The 19,386-nt window shown below is 39.8% G+C and overlaps 1 protein-coding gene across 5 annotated transcripts in view; it reads left to right on the forward strand.

Annotated features, from left to right (window-relative positions):
* Nucleotides 1-2,243: 2,243 nt before the first annotated feature.
* Nucleotides 2,244-19,386, forward strand: part of TCF12 (transcription factor 12) — a 410,397-nt gene continuing 393,254 nt past the window's right edge. For 2 of the 5 annotated variants that reach the window (XM_053593155.1, XM_053593156.1), the window contains exons 1-3: nt 2,270-2,549; nt 3,527-3,623; nt 4,623-4,695. In XM_053593155.1, coding sequence (XP_053449130.1) covers nt 3,549-3,623; nt 4,623-4,695 — 148 coding nt within the window. In that variant the 5' untranslated portion in view covers nt 2,270-2,549; nt 3,527-3,548. Of the gene's footprint in view, nt 2,550-3,526; nt 3,624-4,622; nt 4,696-19,386 lie in introns of those variants that run through there. The other 3 variants (XM_053593152.1, XM_053593153.1, XM_053593157.1) reach the window with 3 other exon arrangements.

Genomic DNA, 19,386 nt, shown 5'->3' on the forward strand with positions numbered 1-19,386 from the left:
GTACTCAGCCCTACTATGAAACTAATTTATGGCTTTCATATGAAAGTTATAACCCAGTTATAACCTAAGAATATGGGGAAGGGGGAGAGGGAGGGGGGAGGATGGGCAGAGGGAGGGTGATTGGTGGGATTACACCTGCGGTGCATCTTACATGAGAAACTTAGTAAATGTAGAATACAATTGTCTTAATACAATAACTAAGAAAATGCCAGGAAGGCTATGTTTTTTTTTTTTTTTTTTGTAGAGACAGAGTCTCACTGTACCGCCCTCGGGTAGAGTGCTGTGGCATCACATGGCTCACAGCAACCTCTAACTCTTGGGCTTACACCATTCTCTTGCCTCAGTCTCCCAGCAGCTGGGACTACAGGTGCCTGCCACAACGCCCGGCTTTTTTGTTGTTGTTGTTGTTGCAGGTTGGCCGGGGCTGGGTTTGAACCCGCCATCCTCGGCATATGGGGCCGGTGCCCTACTCACTGAGCCACAGGCGCAGCCCCCAGGAAGGCTATGTTAACCAGTGTGATGAAAATGTGTCAAACTGTTTATAAAACCAGTGTATGGTGCCCCATGATCACAATAATGTACACAGCTATTATTTAATATTAATAAAAAAATAATAATTGTGACAGGGAATGGGATTACGCTATTTATTTAGGTTGGAATTGTGCTAATTTGCTTAGACTGGAACCACAGTCTTTGTAGGTGGCCAGAGCAGGGATGTAACTGGGAACAGGGAGTGTTTACCAAGATAAGTGGGAATGGAATGTTGGGGATGCTAGGCTACCACAGGAGCTAGCATAAGGTCCTGCTGCAGCCAATACAATGCCATGGAAACTTCCACTCCGAAGCTACAATTGCTTTCTCTCACTGGATAGCTCTGGTATTCTGGGGGTTTCAATTCGTGGGACTTAACCGCATTAGGCTTAACATGTTTGTGTCTGTATTTTCCGTACTTAACATGTACAATTTTTTTCTTGTCATTTGTCCCTAAACAATTCAGTGTAATTACTATTTACATTGTACTGGATATAGTAAGCAATCTAGGAATGATTAAAGTATCCGGGAGAATATGTCATCTCATATAGGGACTTGAGCCTCTTCCATAATCTGAGGCAGTCCTGTAACTAATTTTCTACAGATATAAAGAGATGATTGTAATAAGTACAGTAATGGCATATTTGTAGCTGAATCTACCTCTGTTTCCATTCAAGTTCAGGATCCAGAGCTCCTTCTTTCCAAGCTATTGCCCTCAGGCACCCGCAGCTTCCTTCCATTTGTTACTTTGGCTGTGTCTTTCTTCCGTGTTTCTTCTGCTTGGGCCTTTAGACATCCTTACTGCGCTTACTGACTCAAAACAATCAAAACATTGGCTGCCATTCAATAAGACCTTAATTCCATCCTAGCATTGAAAAAATTGAGATTTAATTATTTTCTACTTTGGGGCTTCTTTCAGACGAAGGTCAGAACTTGCGTACCAAGGTAGTGGCTGTGACAGAACCTCCCTGGGCTGTTAAAGACTTGGCTTGATCCTTTTCGAAGAACTTGTCTCACTGTACAATTCTGTGGTTCCGAATGGGATTCAGGTGGGAGGAGATGACTATAGACATGGTGGGGGCTTGGGTGAGAGGAATGTTTGAAAGCCTGAAGCCTCAAGCCACACTTTGTGCGGTTTGAGGGAGGTTTTGCCTTTCTCCCGCATTCTGCTCAGCACCGAAGTTGACGAACCGCACCTGCTCCAACAGCAGTCCAGGTGGTGGGTCTGCCTTCTGCAGGCGCCCAGCTTCCGCGCTGAGGGCAGCCCAACCTCCCCGGGCCGGAACCTCCGGGCTCAGCTGAGCCCGGTGTCCAGCGTCAAGAGTGACTTGCGCGGGAACGGCAGCTTTTAGTGCTCTGCGGCCTCCGGATGGGGGCCTGGCCGACCGGTCCAGATACGCCTACAGCTGCGTCTCCGCTGCTCTCCTACCGGGCCCGAGACTCAGCGAGACGAGCACGAGGAGGCGCCGCGGTGCACGCCGCCCGGCTCCCAGTCGGCCTGGAGGCGTCCCGGGCGGGCGACCCGGCCCTGCTTCCCCGGACGCCTGCAGGCGTCTCCCGCCCCTCCCCGCCGGCTCCCACAGTATCCCACCTCACCCGACTGCGGGCTTTGTCCACCCGTCGCGCTGCGGCTCCTCCCAGTTCCCGCCGGCTTCTCCCCGCCCCCTCCGCCGGCCCCACTTCCTAGGCGGCACAGGGAACCGGGGACGAAGGGGTTAACTCGGAGCTCTTCCCGGCGCGGAGGGATCCGGAGGCGAGCCGATCGTGGTGCTGAGGCTGCCTCAGCGAAAAAAATGTCCGCCTGAGGAGACCCACAAGTTCTATTCGGGGGGACCGTCAGCCCGCCCCGGGAGGAAGGGGCGGCCAGGCCCGAGAGCCGCCTCCCCCACCCGGACCCGAGAGCTCGAGCGGGGCAAAGTGAACCGAGCCGCCGGGCGGTGCAAGGGGAAGCCTGAGCCCGCTCTCCCGGCCAAAGTGAACTTTAATCGGGGTGGTTGGATGCGGAGACCGGGCGGCAGGTAATTGCGGGCTGACGAGCGGGAGGGGGACGGCATGGCGGGGTTGGAGGTTGCGAGGCGCCGCTGCGTCCCTGCCAGGGCGGGGGCGCCCCGGCCCGCGCCCCAACTCCGCACCCCTTTGTACAGCGCCAAACCTGGGGTCCCCTCCAAGTTGGGGAGCGAAGTGGGGGCGGAGGCGCGACTCGCGAGCGGTCAGGCCCTGGGGTGGCGCGCTCGGCCTGCGCGCCCCGCTCGGCGCTCGGCTCGGGCCGGCGCTCAGGCTCCGGGGCGCGCGGGAGAGCGGGCGGCTTCGGCCGCAGAGCCAGGCTCATTGTTCGGCAGGTCCCGGCCAGGGCAGCAAAAGTGGGAGGAGGCCGAGCCGCGGGTGGAGGACGCCGGGCGAGAGCGAGAATAGTTGTTGGCGTTTCAGTTTTCTTTTTAAAAACGCCCCTTGGACGCGCAGGGGGTGCTTTCCGACCCCCCGGGCCCTCCGGGGACGTCCGGGCGGCGGCGGCCACAGATGCGGGCCTGCGAGCGGCGCGTTCCCCTCAACTTGTCAGTTCTATTGTTGCCGAGCGAGTGAGTCACTTCGCATCTCCCCTCGCTGCCGCTCCGTTCGCTGGACGCCGAATTGCCCCTCACCCGGCTCCTCGAGACCCCCGCCCCGGCCGGGCCCCGCGCGCGGAGCTCCCGGCGGCAGCGCGGGGCAGGGGGCGCCGGGGAGGGGGCAGGAACCGGCTCAGAAACTTGCCGGAGAGGCAGCGAGTTGCGGAGCCGCCGCGTCGCTCTCGGGCCGCGCCGAGGAACGCGTGCATTCGGGGACGCGGAGCGGGCGCTGAGCCCTCCCGCCCCCTGCTCGCGCCGCGATGGGAGCGATAGGGGATTGGAAGTCAGCCCGGCGCCCCCAGCGTTCTTCCTGTTCTCCAGCGCCCCACTCCAGCCTCTCACACACTTTGGGCCTCGGTGGTCTGTCGCTGAGCCCTTTTCCTCTGCCGTAGGATCTGCTAGAAGTGGCCGAAGATGAATCCCCAGCAACAGCGCATGGCCGCTATAGGGACCGACAAGGAGCTGAGCGACCTGCTGGACTTCAGTGCGGTATGAGAGCTTTCCACGGGGTTCTGCGGAGGTTTACCGAAGGAAAAGAAAAAGAAGGGGAAAAAAAAGAGGGGGAAGGCAATGTGGAGTCTAGGCAGCGTGAACTCCATCTGCTTTGAGCAGTAGTTCTCCGGGCTGAAGTCCAGCTCCCCTAAGTTGGACACCTGAACTTTGATGTAATGTCTAGACTTGTAGATTTAAAACTTTAATGCCAGAGGGGTCATTTGATTTAACTAGTTAAAAGGAGAACGATATAACCATGAGCTTTGGTTGAGTTACCCTCTTACCCTGATGATTATTAGAGATTTTGGACATTTTATATGAAAAAAATTTGTTTTTCTTCAATCCTTCGCACTGTTTCCCACCCCAACATCTGATACACTTTATGGTACCTGAAAGATGTCAGCTGCAAGAAAGCCAGTCCAGGGCTAGAAATTCCAGCCTTTTGAGCTGAGGACTTTTATTTTAAGATATCTATCTATCTGTGTGTGTGTCCTTAACATGGGAAATGACTTAAAAATATCAGCTGAAACCAAAGGGCCCACTGCCCTTATTTCTAATGGGTGGAATTACTTTATTAACTGCTTTAGGAGGCAGGACCAACATCTGCTTTATAAACTCTGTTATAATCCTTACTGTATGTAGCTATTTCATTGGGCATAATTTTGACTGTATATGTGTATTAAGTTGTAATGTAAATGTAGTGAGATTCCCTTAGTTCCAAAGTGAAGACTGTGGGTAAAAATTTACTGTTTAAACGTAACACTTGGAATCCCATGAAAGTGATTGCATTATCACAACAGAATGTAAGGACTATTTCCAAGCAGCGTTAGGAAATAGTACCACTCAGAGTATCCGCCTCTTAGGGTCTGAATGTATCTCCAATTTTATTTCAACGTCCCTCTGAAATATAGTAACTAATCAATGACTCTTGACAGACCTTAGTAAAGTGTATAGAGAAATTTCAGGACTAACAGTTATATTTGGGTTATTTTGCAGATGTTTTCCCCACCTGTTAATAGTGGGAAAACCAGACCAACTACACTGGGAAGCAGTCAGTTCAGTGGATCAGGTAAGATGATATTTAAAACCAGAAACTCATATTTTGTGATACATTTTAGTATAAAATATAAAGCATTTTAATACCTTTCTTCGTGACGTTCAGGTATTGCACATGTACACATAAAAGGTGGAGTTGAGTCAAGCATTAATTAGTAAAATTTTTTTATTTTAAAAGATGGTGCTTCCCTTGAAATCTGTAGGAAATCAATAATTTTGTCATGGTTATTTGAGATATTAATGGAGTAAATGTCAGAAATGAATAGAAATTTAAATTTATTTTAAAATGACATCTATTGGACGGCTGAATTCTGTCCTGTATTCAGATTATATTAGGATACTTTTTAAAGGAAGTTAAATTAGACTTATATTCCTATACTAGTACTGTCATCTTTATATTTGTAACTACTCTGCCTCTTATTAAAAATTTATCCCATTTTTATTTCTGCACTTTTTGTTTTTCTAACTTTTTAAAAACTCATAGTTTTAAAATGTTCTATAGAGCAAGGTCTATTTTAGTATATGAGAGCTGTAATTTTTTTGTTTTATTTAAATTTATTCCTTAGTGCTCAGAGATTAAAAAAAAACTAAAGCCATGACAGCATCATCTTAAGAAAATCAGCTCTCTGGGCTGAAACTCAGTAATTTCTCTGATTGATGTGTAGTATTTCCCTTAGTAAAATGATAGTTGATTTCTTAAAATACTATGAGAATAATACATGAGAAAATAAGGTTAATTTCATAACCAATTTAACTTTATACCTCTTTACATTTTAAAAAGTTTCTATTTCAAAATAATATACTAATTTAATTTACTACAAGTCATTTTTAATTGTGAAATTACATATAGTGAAAATATAACATTCCTTAAACATCTTAAACATCTAAAATAAGTAAAAGCATTTTTAAATTTTAAATAGCCTAAAGGCTAATATTATCCTTGATTGAAGAGAGATCATAAAGTGTTAGCCAAACCCTAGCTCTTCTCTTAACCTCCTTCCTTTTACTGGAAATCATTTGAAGATTCTTACTTTTTTTGGGAGAGGAGGAGAAAATTGTTAACATAGAAGGTAGCTATATTCCCTTTCTTTCTTAATGTTACGAGAACATCTCAATTTTTACAGTGAATACTTTCATATTTACTTTGTCTAACACATACATATAATAGATGGTTAGTAGATTTTATTAACTGAGCAGTGATACTATTTCATACTGTTCCAGCTTAAATTGTAGAAAATATATATAACTGTGCACTTGTCAAAAATTAGAATGAGAACTTCAGAAACTTATTACTAGAAATGCATTCTCTTTTCAGAGTAAAGGCAATTATATTCATTTCACTTTTAAAATTGAGAAGAACAGTTTATATAGAAATTAAGTATTTGTGAACTTAGATGTAGATTACAAGCAACAGCATTGAAGCAGTTGTTGGACTTCTTTCAGTAGGTTATATTGCACAAAGAAAAAGTTATTTTTTTGTGTTATGAGTGGTCACAGTATTTGATTCTTTGGAGTAGGAAATTTTTAGTTAGAAAACTGTTAGATTTAGATTTGTTATCCATTGATACTTTGAGCTTAAACACCTGTGTTTAGTGGAATAGCGGTATTTGTGTGATTTGTTTTAAATGCTAGAAAAAAATTATAATAAAAACAAGCTATGACCTTTAATAATTAGTGAACAGATTTAAATTTGGGAAAGAGAAATGTCAGAAATGATCATTTATATGGTTTTTCTATAGCTGCTTCATAAAGGAAATGTCTTAATGAAATTGGTGTAGTTTTATATTCTATACTTTATGTACTTTATTGATATTTGAATAATTTTCTGCCCTGATTTCAAAGGATATTATGTAATACACTCTAATGCCTGTTTATTTGTAGTATATAAGTAGCCGAACATTTGACTTTTCCTTTAGAAAAGTTTCTGTAAAGATTAGAGGTTTTTTTTTGGTCTGTGGAATAATATTTTTAACCCGTATGCCTTTTGCCTTATGAAAACTATGGTTTAGCATTGTGCAGTATAGTTTCTTTTCTTAATTATTTGTCTTTTTGAGGATGAATTCATTTTACAGTGGGTAGTTTCTGAGAAATAATACATAATACTTACAGAATATTTTTAGCTTAAATTATATGATATAGAATGTGATATTATATTTCTCATTCTTGAAGCAAAAGAAATAAATGACACTTTATTAAAAGTCACTATGGAAAAGAAAAAGGTGTATTTAGTATTACTTATTTGTCTTGAGGAGTCTGTTATAATGTCCTTTCTCCACTGAGGTATTAATGTTCTTTGCATGATGGTAAGACAGTGAATTTGTCCACTTGGTATGATACGCTCTGTGAATGTGTTCTAATGACCTTGAAAGAAGTGTTTCTGTTGGAGAGAAATGTGAGGTACTCTTAAGGCAGTGGGTAGAAGGAAAGTTTGTTGAAAGGATTGACAAAATGGAAATGGTACAGGTGTGTACATTAATTATTTTCAACTTCAGGATTTGAGTTTGTGGATCTAAGTTGTGATTTTGGGTTTAATTTTTAGTAGACAGAAGTGTTTGCATGATATCTGAAAACTTCCTTTGTTTTTGAATGCAAATAATAAGATTTTGGAAGGGGGTGTGGGATATTGTTTTGCAAGCCATCTGCATATATTGAGTATGTTTCTCTCTGATATTTCTATCTAAGAAGTTAATTGGCAACAAAGCTTTACTTTTTCTTATTCGTATCAGACATTTCTTCTACCAGTGTAGAATTTTTTCTTGCCCAACATTTTTGGAAATAATTGTAAGAAGTTTTATCTAGCTCCTAATTTTTAAAAAGGAATACAGTTTTTCATTCTTCAGTTACTGATTCTTGGGAGAAGATGGATTTTCAGATGTATGTGTAGGCTTTTTGAAAATATTGATAGAGGACCAGCTAAATGAATTCTCATTAAATTGTTCTAGAGTACTTTTTTTTTTGGTTTTTGGCCGGGGCTAGGTTTGAACCTGCCACCTCTGGCATATGGGACCGGCGCCCTACTACTTGAGCCACAGGTGCCGCCCTAGAGTATTTTTTTTAAATGAAATGAAACTTTTTATTGTGAGGTAATTACAGATTCATATGCACTTGTAAGAAACAATGCAGAGATCCCATGTACCCTTTACCAAGTTTCCTGTAGTGTAACATCTTACAAAACTGTCATACAGTTATTGATACAAATTATTTATTTATTTATTTATTTATTTATTTATTTATTTATTTATTTGAGCCAGAGTCTTACTCTGATGTTCAGTGCCTAGCTGCAAACAACCTGAAACTCCTAGGTTCAAGCAATTGTTCTGTCTTAGCCTCCCTAGTAGCTGGAACTATAGGCAACCACCACAATGCCTGGCTGTTTTTCTGTTTTTAAGAGAGATGGGTCTTGCTCTTTCTCAGGCTTGTCTTGAACTCCTGAACTCAAGGGAATCCTCCCACTTTAGCCTCCCGGAATGCTAAGATTACAGGTGTGAGCTACCTTGCCTGGCCTGATATTTATAGTGATACACTTCTATCAACACAAGGATTTTTGGTGTTGCCCTTTTATAATGGTCTTATAATGACCTTGAAAGAAGTGTTTCTGTTGGAGAGAAATGTGAGGTACTCTTAAGGCAGTACCTCACATTTCTCATTTATAACTGCATCTACTTTTCAAGTAATTAAATCTGTGGTAAGATTTTTGAATACCTACTTATCCTATTAAATATGAAGTAAGCTTTTCAAATTGTCATAACATTACTTGAGCATAACAAGAAAAAAAGTCAAGAAGAGAAAATGAAATTTTCTAGTGTGTATATGTTTGTTTTTTTTGCTGAGCTTTCATAGGAATGGTGATTTTAAATAGAGAAGCAACTAGGTTTTGGGCTTTCACATGAGGTATTTTAAGTTTATGAGTAGGGTGTAGTTGACATATACCTATCAGTGCTGAAATTTATAATAACTATAATTTGTAGTGGTACACATTTGTTAGAATTTGTTAAACTTGAACCATGTTAGAAATTTTCCTCAGGTAAGCTACAGTGATACATGAGAATAACCAGAATCAGTAGGCATGTGGTGAAAAATACAGTATTTTTCAGGATAAATGTGGTCTGCTATTAAGTGATTCATTGAAGGTAAAAGATAACTAGAAAAGAGTTTTTTGCATGGTGCCCCATGATTGCATTAATGTACACAGCTATGATTTAATAAAAAAAAAAAAAAGTTTTTTTTAAAGAGAAAATCTGTATGTGAAAATATGAAGTTGGAAAAGAGAAAAATTAGAGACTTAACCTTGAGTATTTTTTCTTTCTTTTTTTATTGCGGCAGAGTCTTGACTATGTTGCCCTCAGTAAAGTGCCATGGTGTCACAGCTTACAGCAACTTCAAACTCTTGGGCTTAAGTGATTCTCTTGTCTCAGCCTCCCTGGTAGCTGGGACTATAGGCACCCACCACAGCACCCGGCAGTTTTTTTTTTTTTTGTAGCAGGCACCATCCTGGTTCGAACCCACCAGCCCTGGTGCATGTGGCCAGCGCCCTAACCACTGAGCTATGGGTGCCCAGCCTTAACCATGAGTATTATGTGCTTTCAGAACAATTCCTGTGGTATTCTTTTAAATAGTCAGTGGTTATAATGAATTTGAAAAAAAAAAAATTGATTAGATTATACTGTTCTAGAGACTTGTTTATTAAATATACTGAGTCATACCTGTATTATTATTTGCATTTGTTTTTATTAACCATTTAAATACAAATTCAAGTTATGCCTTTTATGCTATCCTTTGATATATCACCTTTGCATTTTTTTTTTTTGTAGAGACAGAGTCTTACTGTACCGCCCTCGGGTAGAGTGCCGTGGCGTCACACGGCTCACAGCAACCTCTAACTCTTGGGCTTACGCGATTCTCTTGCCTCAGCCTCCTGAGCAGCTGGGACCACAGGCGCCCGCCACAACGCCCGGCTATTTTTTTGTTGCAGTTTGGCCAGGGCTGGGTTTGAACCCGCCACCCTCGGCATATGGGGCCGGCGCCCTACTCACTGAGCCACAGGCGCCGCCCCACCTTTGCATTTTTAAACAAATTTTTTGGACTAGGAAGATGAAAATAAAGGTAGCCAACCTTGAATATAAATAAATTTATTTTCAAATTTTAAATTTAATGGGGCTATGTAGAATATTTGTTATTAAAACCAGATAGTCTTTTCTGTTTTTGAACAATTGGTAATCCTGCTTGGAATGTCATTACTTGCTTGGAGTTGTCAAAGACTTGGGTAACTCTTGCCACAAGAGTAAAAGTAATGCTATTAAAAAGAGTTTCCTGGGGGGTGGGGGGGAGCCGTTTCTGGACAGTATGTGGGATACCTTTTTAAAAACATTTATTAGGACTGCTTTTGGGTATCACTGTTTTTGGATAGAAATGTTGGAGTTGCAAATCTAATGCCTTGTATTTATCGAATACATTGAGAAGACAAACATTTAAATATATGGGTTCAAAATACTAATGAGTAACATTGTGCTTTGTTAAATACTTGTGTTGTATGTATCTTATTTTTATCAGTTAACTATGTGTTTATTTTGTATCTGTTTTTTATAGTCTATATTCTAGTAGCTTGTGGGGAGATGGAAAATGGAGGTCATTTCAGAAAAGTAGAGACATTTCATAATTTAGGTGGGAAGGTAAAATGTAAAATTGTGAGGGAAATTTCCATGACATAAAAAATGTCAACAACATTGAGTCCATAATAATAAGGATGTGTTGAAGAGTCAGGGAACTGGCTTAAGAAAAATTCAAAAGTATTGAATTTAGAGTTAACTTGTAATGGAGATGTGGAAATCAATTAGGGAAAAGAAGAACTGGCCTCCCAGGTTGAGGAATATTGAAATTGGAATTTGGAGTAGAGATCTGGAAATTGAAATTTGGCTCAATCCAGGGGTCTGTATAGTACAGAGAAAGAGAACCTGGTTTTTATCAGTCATCACTCCTGAAGATGCTCTTGTTTACATACTATTATCTGGAACCAGACCACATGGGTTCAAATCCACATATTGCCACTGCATTACTAGGTAATCTGAATGAGTCGCTTAACCTCTCCATGCTTCTTACTCTGTAAAGGAAGACTAATAATAGTACCTATCCTCATAAGGTTGTTGTGAATGTTAATTGAGTTAATATGTGTAAAGCTCTAAGAACAGTGCCTGGCAAATAGTGAGCTATGATGGAGTGAATTATTAGTGCTGAGGCACTACAGTAAGGAAAGCATTTATTTATTTAAGAGGCCTGTGTGCTAATCTAGGGATGAGCTGGTAAAAGTTTGGATTTGACAATTAGTCTAACAAGTAGGAAGGAAAAATAACAAAAGTAAAGGACTGAGAAAGTTTGAAGGATTGTATTTCTATAGGTATGAGACATGGCTGAGGTTGTAGTTCTGGCATCATTGGAGGTGGTAGTACTGTAGGTAATAAAGATGCTGAATCGTTTTGAGCCTTTTAAATTTCACATGACCTGGAACTCTTCTGGCTAATTTGAAGATTTATGAAGAAAGAGTGCTAGTTATAAAGATGTTGGTTAAAATAAATTTTTATATGCAGAAAAGGACTATTTTAAAACATACTATTGAAAAGAAAATAGAACAGAAAAAGCAAAAAGGGAAAACAATCATGCTTATTTCACTCTACAGAGAAAATTGTTGTTTTGGTTTATTTCTATTTATTATTTTGAGACAAGAGTCTTTTTTTTTTTTTTTTTGCAATTTTTGGCCAGGACTGGGTTTGAACCCGCCACCTCTGGCATATGGGGCCGGCACCCTACCCTTTGAGCCACAGGTGCTGCCCGAGACAAGAGTCTTAAGCTGTTGCTCTGGGTAGAGTGCCTTGGCATCATAGCTCACAGCAACCTCCAACTCTTGGTCTCATGCGATCCTCTTGCCTCAGTTTTTCTATTTTTAGTAGAGATTGGGTCTCACTCTGTCTCAGGCTGGTCTCGAACTCGTGAGCTCAAGCTATCCACCTGCCTTGGCCTCCCAGAGTGCTAGGATTACAGGTGTGAGCCATCTCCCTTAGCCCCCCTCCCTTTTTTTTCTTCACCTGACAATTCTGTGTTTGCAAAGTTGAGAACTTAATGACAGTTCACTTTATGTCCTTTTTTATTTTGCTCAATCTTCTACCATGAGCATTTTCTTTTTTTTTTTTTTTTTTTGTAGAGACAGAGTTTCACTTTATTGCCCTCGGTAGAGTGCCATGGCGTCACACGGCTCACAGCAACCTCCAACTCCTGGGCTTAGGCAATTCTCCTGCCTCAGCCTCCCGAGTAGCTGGGACTACAGGCACTCGCCACAATGCCCAGCTATTTTTTTTTTTTGTTGTTGCAGTTTGGCCAGGGCTGGGTTTGAACCCACCACCCTCGGCATATGGGACCGGCGCTCTACTCACTGAGCCACAGGCGCCGCCCCCCATGAGCATTTTCTTAATACAGATTCTTTATAAACTTGGTTTACAAGTAATTGTTGCATGCTGTTACAAGGACTGAATATAGCATAACTAAACAAATCAGTTCTCTTAGTGCTTGACATTTAGACATTTAGAGATTTTGTTAGTTTCCTTTTTGATACTTTAAATAAGGTGGTAGTGATCACCTTTTTGTACATGCATACTTTTTTACTCGCTTGATTTCTTTTGGATAGGAGATGTGGATTTTGTTTTTTGTGCCTTCAAGTTGTAATTAAAGCTGAGTGAATTAATTCCCTAAGGAAAGTGAACTCAGGCCAAGGATTGATGTTGTTGTTGAAGGTAGATATGTAAAATTAGTGGCTTTGGTTGATGATTTAATGTAAAAACACAATTTTTTTTACAGTACACAAAGGGGGTGCATGATGACATTTGGTGTACATCTGTATACAAATGGGTTGAGCAGTGACTGGAGGGAATTCCTGTCATTCTTCAACCTGTGCTTATTGAAATGGAGTGGAATTTAATTGGGAGTCTTGTCAGCGTGAGAGCCCTTGAATTCCTGACTTTATGAGAGGGACAATATAGTGTAGTGGAAAGAGTTGCACTCAGGAGTCAGACAACTGGATTGGTGTAGATGCTTTTAGCTTATTAGCTAGATGGCCCTACACAAGACATTTAAATCATCTGAGCCATACTTTTGTAATTTGTGAAAAGTGGATAATAATGCCTACCTTCAGAATCCTTGTGTAGATCAAATTAAGTTACCTGTGTATTGCCTGCCACAAAGCTGCTACAAAAATGGCAGCTGCCATTATTGTGGTACCTTTTAAAGTAATATTAGTGATAATATTAATAATCATTATAGCCAGTGTTTATTGAATTACTGTTATATGCTAGGCATTGTAATAAGTAATTTAGGCATTATCTCATTTTACTTTGGTTAAAGCGAAATGTTTTGTCTGTGTTGAAGGCAGTGAGCAAATGCCCCTGCAAGGGCAGTGTATCAGAGTTGTTACTTAGTGCCATAAAATTATATTTATTGTTATAAGTAGTTTAGAAAGGTCATTAACCTTTTCATAGTTGATTTCTTCTTGATACTGTTAATTTGTAGACTAGATATTATAGAGTGTAGAAAGGTGAACAGAATGTATACACATTTTGAAAACCCTCTTTTATGCTTAGGCATTGCCACCACTTAGAGTATTTTGTCTATATTCTCTCTCCAGCTGCTTGGAATTCATTTTAGAATGAGGTGTAATGTAAATAAAAAGTGAAATAAAAATTATGTGACCTGAGAGAATAGAATGCCTGGGAGACAGGTTGGAGAGAATGTTAAGAGTCTCTAGGGCAGAGTGTGAGTGTCTCTACTTTTTTTCTTAATAACAGAGAAGAGAAGAAAGAACACAAACTCCCTTGGTAGCCTGAAGCAACACATTGCAAGTGAGCCGAAGAAATCTTATCTTAAAAATTCATGTACATTTTACGTTCTGCTTCCTAGCACAAATATATTTGTTGTCAGTATGTTTTCACTGATCATTGACTAAAACTGAATGATCAGTGGAAACAAAGTAAACATTAGTAAAAGTGAAGTTCCGAAGATCCATTGTTTTTGTTTATGTCATTACCTTCCTCCTATTTTGCTTTGCATTTTTGGATATGAGGCCAGAGTGGGATATGACCTACACTGTCCTTAGTGAGAAGCCCAGCCCTAGAGCACATTCTTTAGCCATCTTTATTCCTGGACCTTTTCTTATTTCTTTAGAAGTCTGTGAAAAGAAATCATTACATTAGGGGGAAAAACGGTTTTGTTACGGAGAAAACTATTATTTTCATAAGCTGAATTACAGATAGTTTTGTTAGTAATTTGACTTATTTGAATCTCTGTTTTTGGTTTCCAGTAAGATCACCCTGTAATTTTTTAAGGTGCCCTTGACTTGGGAAGGAAATATGTATTTTTATGGAGAGTTTTGGTTTTTGTTCCATGTTTATAATGTGCTCTTATGTGTTCTAGGTTAAAAATACGCTGTCGTAAAGACCATGGTGAGTCATCCAAGCTCTACTGTAAGCTGCTTGGGGACTTAAAGATCATATTTAAAGATCTCACAGAAATGAAAAGGGATTAGGGATTGGTTACTAATTTTTATTGCATTGAGTGGTGACTCAGGGATGAAACCTTCAAAATAATATAATGAAACAATTGGAGATAAGGGACAAGGCAAAAATATGACGTCTTTTTTTTTTTTTTCAAACCATGATTACCATGGCTTGCTGTATTTTTTGGTTACTAGAATCGAGGAAAGCTGGCCCAACCTTTTTGTCAGCTTTGCTTTGGGTGAATTTGGACTGAGGGGGTTTCTCTGAATTTGTAGTAATCTGACTAATGAAAGATTATTTTAGTTATCAAATGGAAGTCTCTTGGGAGACAGCCTCACTCAAAAGTGGTGATCATGGCTGCTGCAATCTATGAGCAAATATGCTGCTGTTCTTAGTAAGAGTTGTGAGTATTGATACCGCAAGACAGGGATCTCTGTTAAGAGTGAATTCCAGCCATCTAGCTTCTTGGTTCTGGAGGCATATATTGTTTTGAGGTTGTTGGGGTAATAAATAAGAGGTTTGTTTGTGCTGCTAGAGAGGAAAAAAAGGCTAGTCTCATTTTGAACTTATGGCATGAGTGTGATTTGACCGTAAATGAGTTGTATCTGATCTTACATGCCACTCATAGACCAAGGGTAAAAATCTTTAAATTCTCCTGAGTTAGCAGATCCTCTTAGGTTTTTGCTATTTGGAAGCTCTACTGTATCTAGTTGACTTTGTCATATAGTTGGAGGCCCATTTGCTTATCTGCTTGGTATTGACATGCTCAGGTTTTAGAAAATACTCTTCAATATTGGTCCAAATTTGGAATGTTGTTTCATGTTGAATCTCTTGGCAGGACTATGTGGACAACTTACATTGATTGTAAGTTTCCAACTAAGCGGGTGATTTGAGCCATTTCATAATTATCCTAAACATCCTTAATCTAAGTATCAGCTAGTTTTTTAAAAATTTAGGTGATAGCATATTTTATTTATTATTTGTTGAGACCACTCTTTCCCTACCAAAGGTCAACAATCCCTAATCTGCAATTTTGAAATCCATAAAGATCTGAACCAAAATTTTTCTTTTAAATTCAGCATAAACTATCTATGTTGGTGGCAAATCTGATCTTCTCTGAAGGTTGGCTGTTAACATTCTCTGTTTTCCTGGTTACTGTATGATTACCAGGAGCTGGATGGGGGTGATTTGTAACATGTGGTATATACCTGTACACTATTTTCTTTTTCTAAAATCTGGAAAACTGAATTTTAAAATCTACCTGGCCCCATGGATTTCAGAAAAGGTATTATGGAGACCTACCTCTCTCCTTCATCTTCTCTCCCCCCCCAACCCAGGTATTGTTTTTAGCTTACTATAAGAATTTCTTTTTGTTCTTAAAGTCTAGACTATAGACTGTTATTTTAAATACAGAAAAAAAATTGGGGCGGACTTGTTCATAGAAAGGCTGAGCTTTATGCTTTGAGTAGTCTGTTCAGTACACTGATTTAAGAAATCACATTTCTATTTTCAGGAGACAGGTTTTTCTCATCTTCTGGGCCAAACAGTATACTGATATTTTACTGTGGAGTTAAAGGATGCAGGGAAATTTTGAGGGACATGTCAGGAGAATAGAATTCTTTTCATTTGGTTCTTATTTCATATATATGACCACCATTTTATAATTCCCCTCTAAGCAAGCATCAGCCATGATCATACCTTTTCTGAATTCTGACTGTTGCCTGAGAGCAAGCGGGAAAATCTTATTCAGTCATCTTCATAAAGAACAAGTGGGCTTGGCGCCTGTAGCTCAGCCGCTAGGGCGCCAGCTACATACACCGGAGTTGGCGGGTTCAGACCCGGCCAGGGCCTGTCAAACAACATTGACAACTACAACCAAAAAATATCCACGCGTTGGGTGGCACCTGTGGCTCAAGGAGTAGGGTGCCGGCCCCATATGCTGGAGGTGGGGGGTTCAAAACCAGCCCTAGCAAAAAACTGCAAAAAAAAAAAAAAAAAGCCAGGCTTTGTGGTGGCACCTGTAGTTCCAGCTACTTGGGTGGCTAAGGCAAGAGAAGCACTTAAGCCCAAGAGTTTAAGGTTCCTGTGAGCTGTGATGCTCTACTGAGGGCAACATAGTGAGACTCTGTCTCAGGAAAAAACAAAAAGTGGGTCTAAGATAATTTTTTTTGTAGGGGACAGACAAAACCAGTCTTTGATAAATTTTATTCTTTCCTTTGTGAAAAGTTTTCATAGACTAGTAGCATAGTGTTTATTTTTGAAATATACTATGACAGGCATCTTCATTAAAAACAAATTGTAGGCAAGGAGCAGTAACCTACGCATATAATCTCAACACTTTGAGAGGCAGAGGTGGGAGGAGTGCTGTGGCCAAGGGTTTGAGACCAGCTTGGGCAACACAGCAAGCTCCTGTCACTACATAAAAGTAAGAAAAATTAGCCAGGTGTGGTGGTGTGTGCCTGTTGTCCCCACAACTTGGGATGCTGAGGTAGGAGGATTGTTTGGGCCTAAGAGTTTGAAGTTGCAGTGAGCCTTGATTGCACCACTATACTCCACTCCATCCTGGGTGACAGAATGACAGCAAGACCCCATATCTGAAAATCAAAACAGAAAAGAAAATTAAACAACCAAGGTATTCTGGTTAGTGTGGTTGTGAAAATTTTCTTTGGAGCCTGTCATTGGTTCAGCTCTACTATTGTTTAACATAAACTATGAAAATATTAATGAAATGTGTAATAAACTAGTCTATTGTAGAGTTTGTTTCAGGAGGTGAACCAGTAGATCATTCTGGCTTTTCTGGTTGCTTTGCAAGTCTTGTTCCCTGTAGCATTTTCCAGTGTTACTATCCTAAGAACCATGATACAATGTTGAATAATTAAATCTGCTTAAAATTTATAAGGTTTTGAGACGCTCTGCTGTAGGCACACAAAACAGGCCATATTGTCAAGATCTCTCTTCATGATGTACCTCCTCTCGTCAAGCTCAAGAGCGGTACTGTAGTGAACAGACTCTGTTTGCATTGAGCTTGACTCTGGTGACTGTCGGATCACTTTTAATAGCAGTAGGACTTTTACCCAGTGAAGGATTGGGGGAAAGAAAGGAGTCTTATTGTTTAAAAAAAAAATCAGTAATGATAAAAGTAGTTCATAATATTTACTCACTTGCTCCTTACTTCATAATTCTTGTAGGAAGTTCATAACTGTTCATTTTACAGAGGAAATAGAGAAATAGTGATATACATTTGCTTGTGGTTTCTTATTGCCCCTGAGAAGTAGCTAACTCTGATCAGTTGTAGTTGCACCTGCACTGATACAAATCTACACTAGAACATGGTTTGTCTTGAGTAGGAATTTAGTATCTCTAGAAAATTTTCAAATTTGTAGTTGTAACAAGGAGTTTTAAATCATGTGTAATATTGATAGTTTCCAAAAGGAAGTTCTTCAAAATTTATTTTTATTAAAGAGAAAACAGTATAATCCAAGGACTCTATAAAATAGACATTTTGTTTTTAGTATTTCAAGATAACTAAATATAAACAGCTGCAATCTGAAATGTCTTTAGGAGAATGTAATTCTTTTTTGTGTGGTCTTAGTGTTCAGCTGCCTTCAGACTGTGTCTTGGGAAGAAGATGAAATTTGGTAGTTGCAAGATATTGGAATATTCATAGCTTTCAATTAGTTGAGGCGATAGGAAAGAACGGTTGCTTCATGGTGTGGAAAATTTTTGACTTTCCCCTTTTCAAAGACTTAGTGTTTATTTAGATATATAGGCAAGTTAAAGCAGATGGAAAACAGTTATTCCAAGGCTATTTTAAAATGTTATCAAACATACAGAAGAGATTTTAATAGAACTTGTTAAGTTTAATTTTGGCAGCAGAACTTTTAATGTATTAAAATGAAAAGACTTTTGTGCTAATTTTCATAATAATGAGAGGTTGAGAGTCCATTTTGTATTTTCATTTGTTAATATTTAAAAGTAGACTGGGCTTTTGTTTTATTAAGGACCACCTGCGGGGTGTTTGAGAGGTGTCTTACTAATGCACTGTTTTTTTTTTTATTCCGTGTAGATTGGTTTGTTACTTTAATGTGGTGGAGAATACAGATACATTGTGGTATATTAGAAAGAGGAGGGGTTTGGAGTTACAGAATTTGGTTCAGTGTCGGTTTTATAATTTGCTAGATTCGTGATCTTAGGGCAATATGTTTCAACATCTGAGTCTGTTTATGTTATGTTTAAAATGGAGAGAATGACAATACTGCTGTAAGTGATGAGTTAAATTTTAAGGAAATTCTAAGATGTAGAGGTTGTACAAATATTGTTATCTTATAGTAGGTGGTGTATAATGGTCATGTTTCTGATGGTAAGTTAGAAAGGAATGATAGCCTACAGAGCTCCTTATAGTAGGTATCCCCCCAAAAATCTCAGAATTCTTCAGATGAGTCTTTCTCTTGTAGGTTAAAATGGGGGAAGCTAAAGCAACAGAATGAAAAATCCTCACACACATTCTTTGTGGGGACTCTGTTAATTATAACCGAAGCCATAGAGCCCCCAAACTAATACCCTTGAGTCCTTTATTCTCAACTCCATTGTTTTAAATGTTTGTTAAACATCTTTCATAGTGACAAAGTTAATCCCAGGCTGAAGTATGAATGTGTGACAGCTAAATAATTTTTAGGAATAGTTTGCTTTTGGTTTGTACTGGTAAGCAATAATCTGAACAATTTTAGTGTCACTAAGGAGTTAACCTTTTAAATGGTTAAGAATACAGAATATGCTTGGCAATTCCTGAGTGAAGATGAGAGCATGCAAGGATGGCATAGAGAAAAAACAGCTGGAATTCCTATCTTGCAGTGAGAAGGGCTGACTTTAGTCTCATTCACAAATGACAAGATATCAGGGCTAGGGCTGTCTGTTGATGCCACTGTTTCATGGTTTGTTTTAATTAGGGAAAACGAGGTGGTCCCTGAGCATCCAGTATTGTCCTTTTTCGATTAATGTGCATGTCTGGGTATATAAAGCATCTGGCTTACCTTATATTGGGAAATTTTTGAATTTTCCATGACTCTTTGTATCTCTTTTTAAGATTATATTGTTTAGAAATGCAGTTTATTTTTTTTTATTTTTTTTTTGTAGAGACAGAGTCTCACTTTATGGCCCTGGGTAGAGTGCCG

This window comes from Nycticebus coucang, chromosome 6 (genome assembly GCF_027406575.1).
Source record: "Nycticebus coucang isolate mNycCou1 chromosome 6, mNycCou1.pri, whole genome shotgun sequence".
Lineage (NCBI taxonomy): Eukaryota > Metazoa > Chordata > Mammalia > Primates > Lorisidae > Nycticebus > Nycticebus coucang.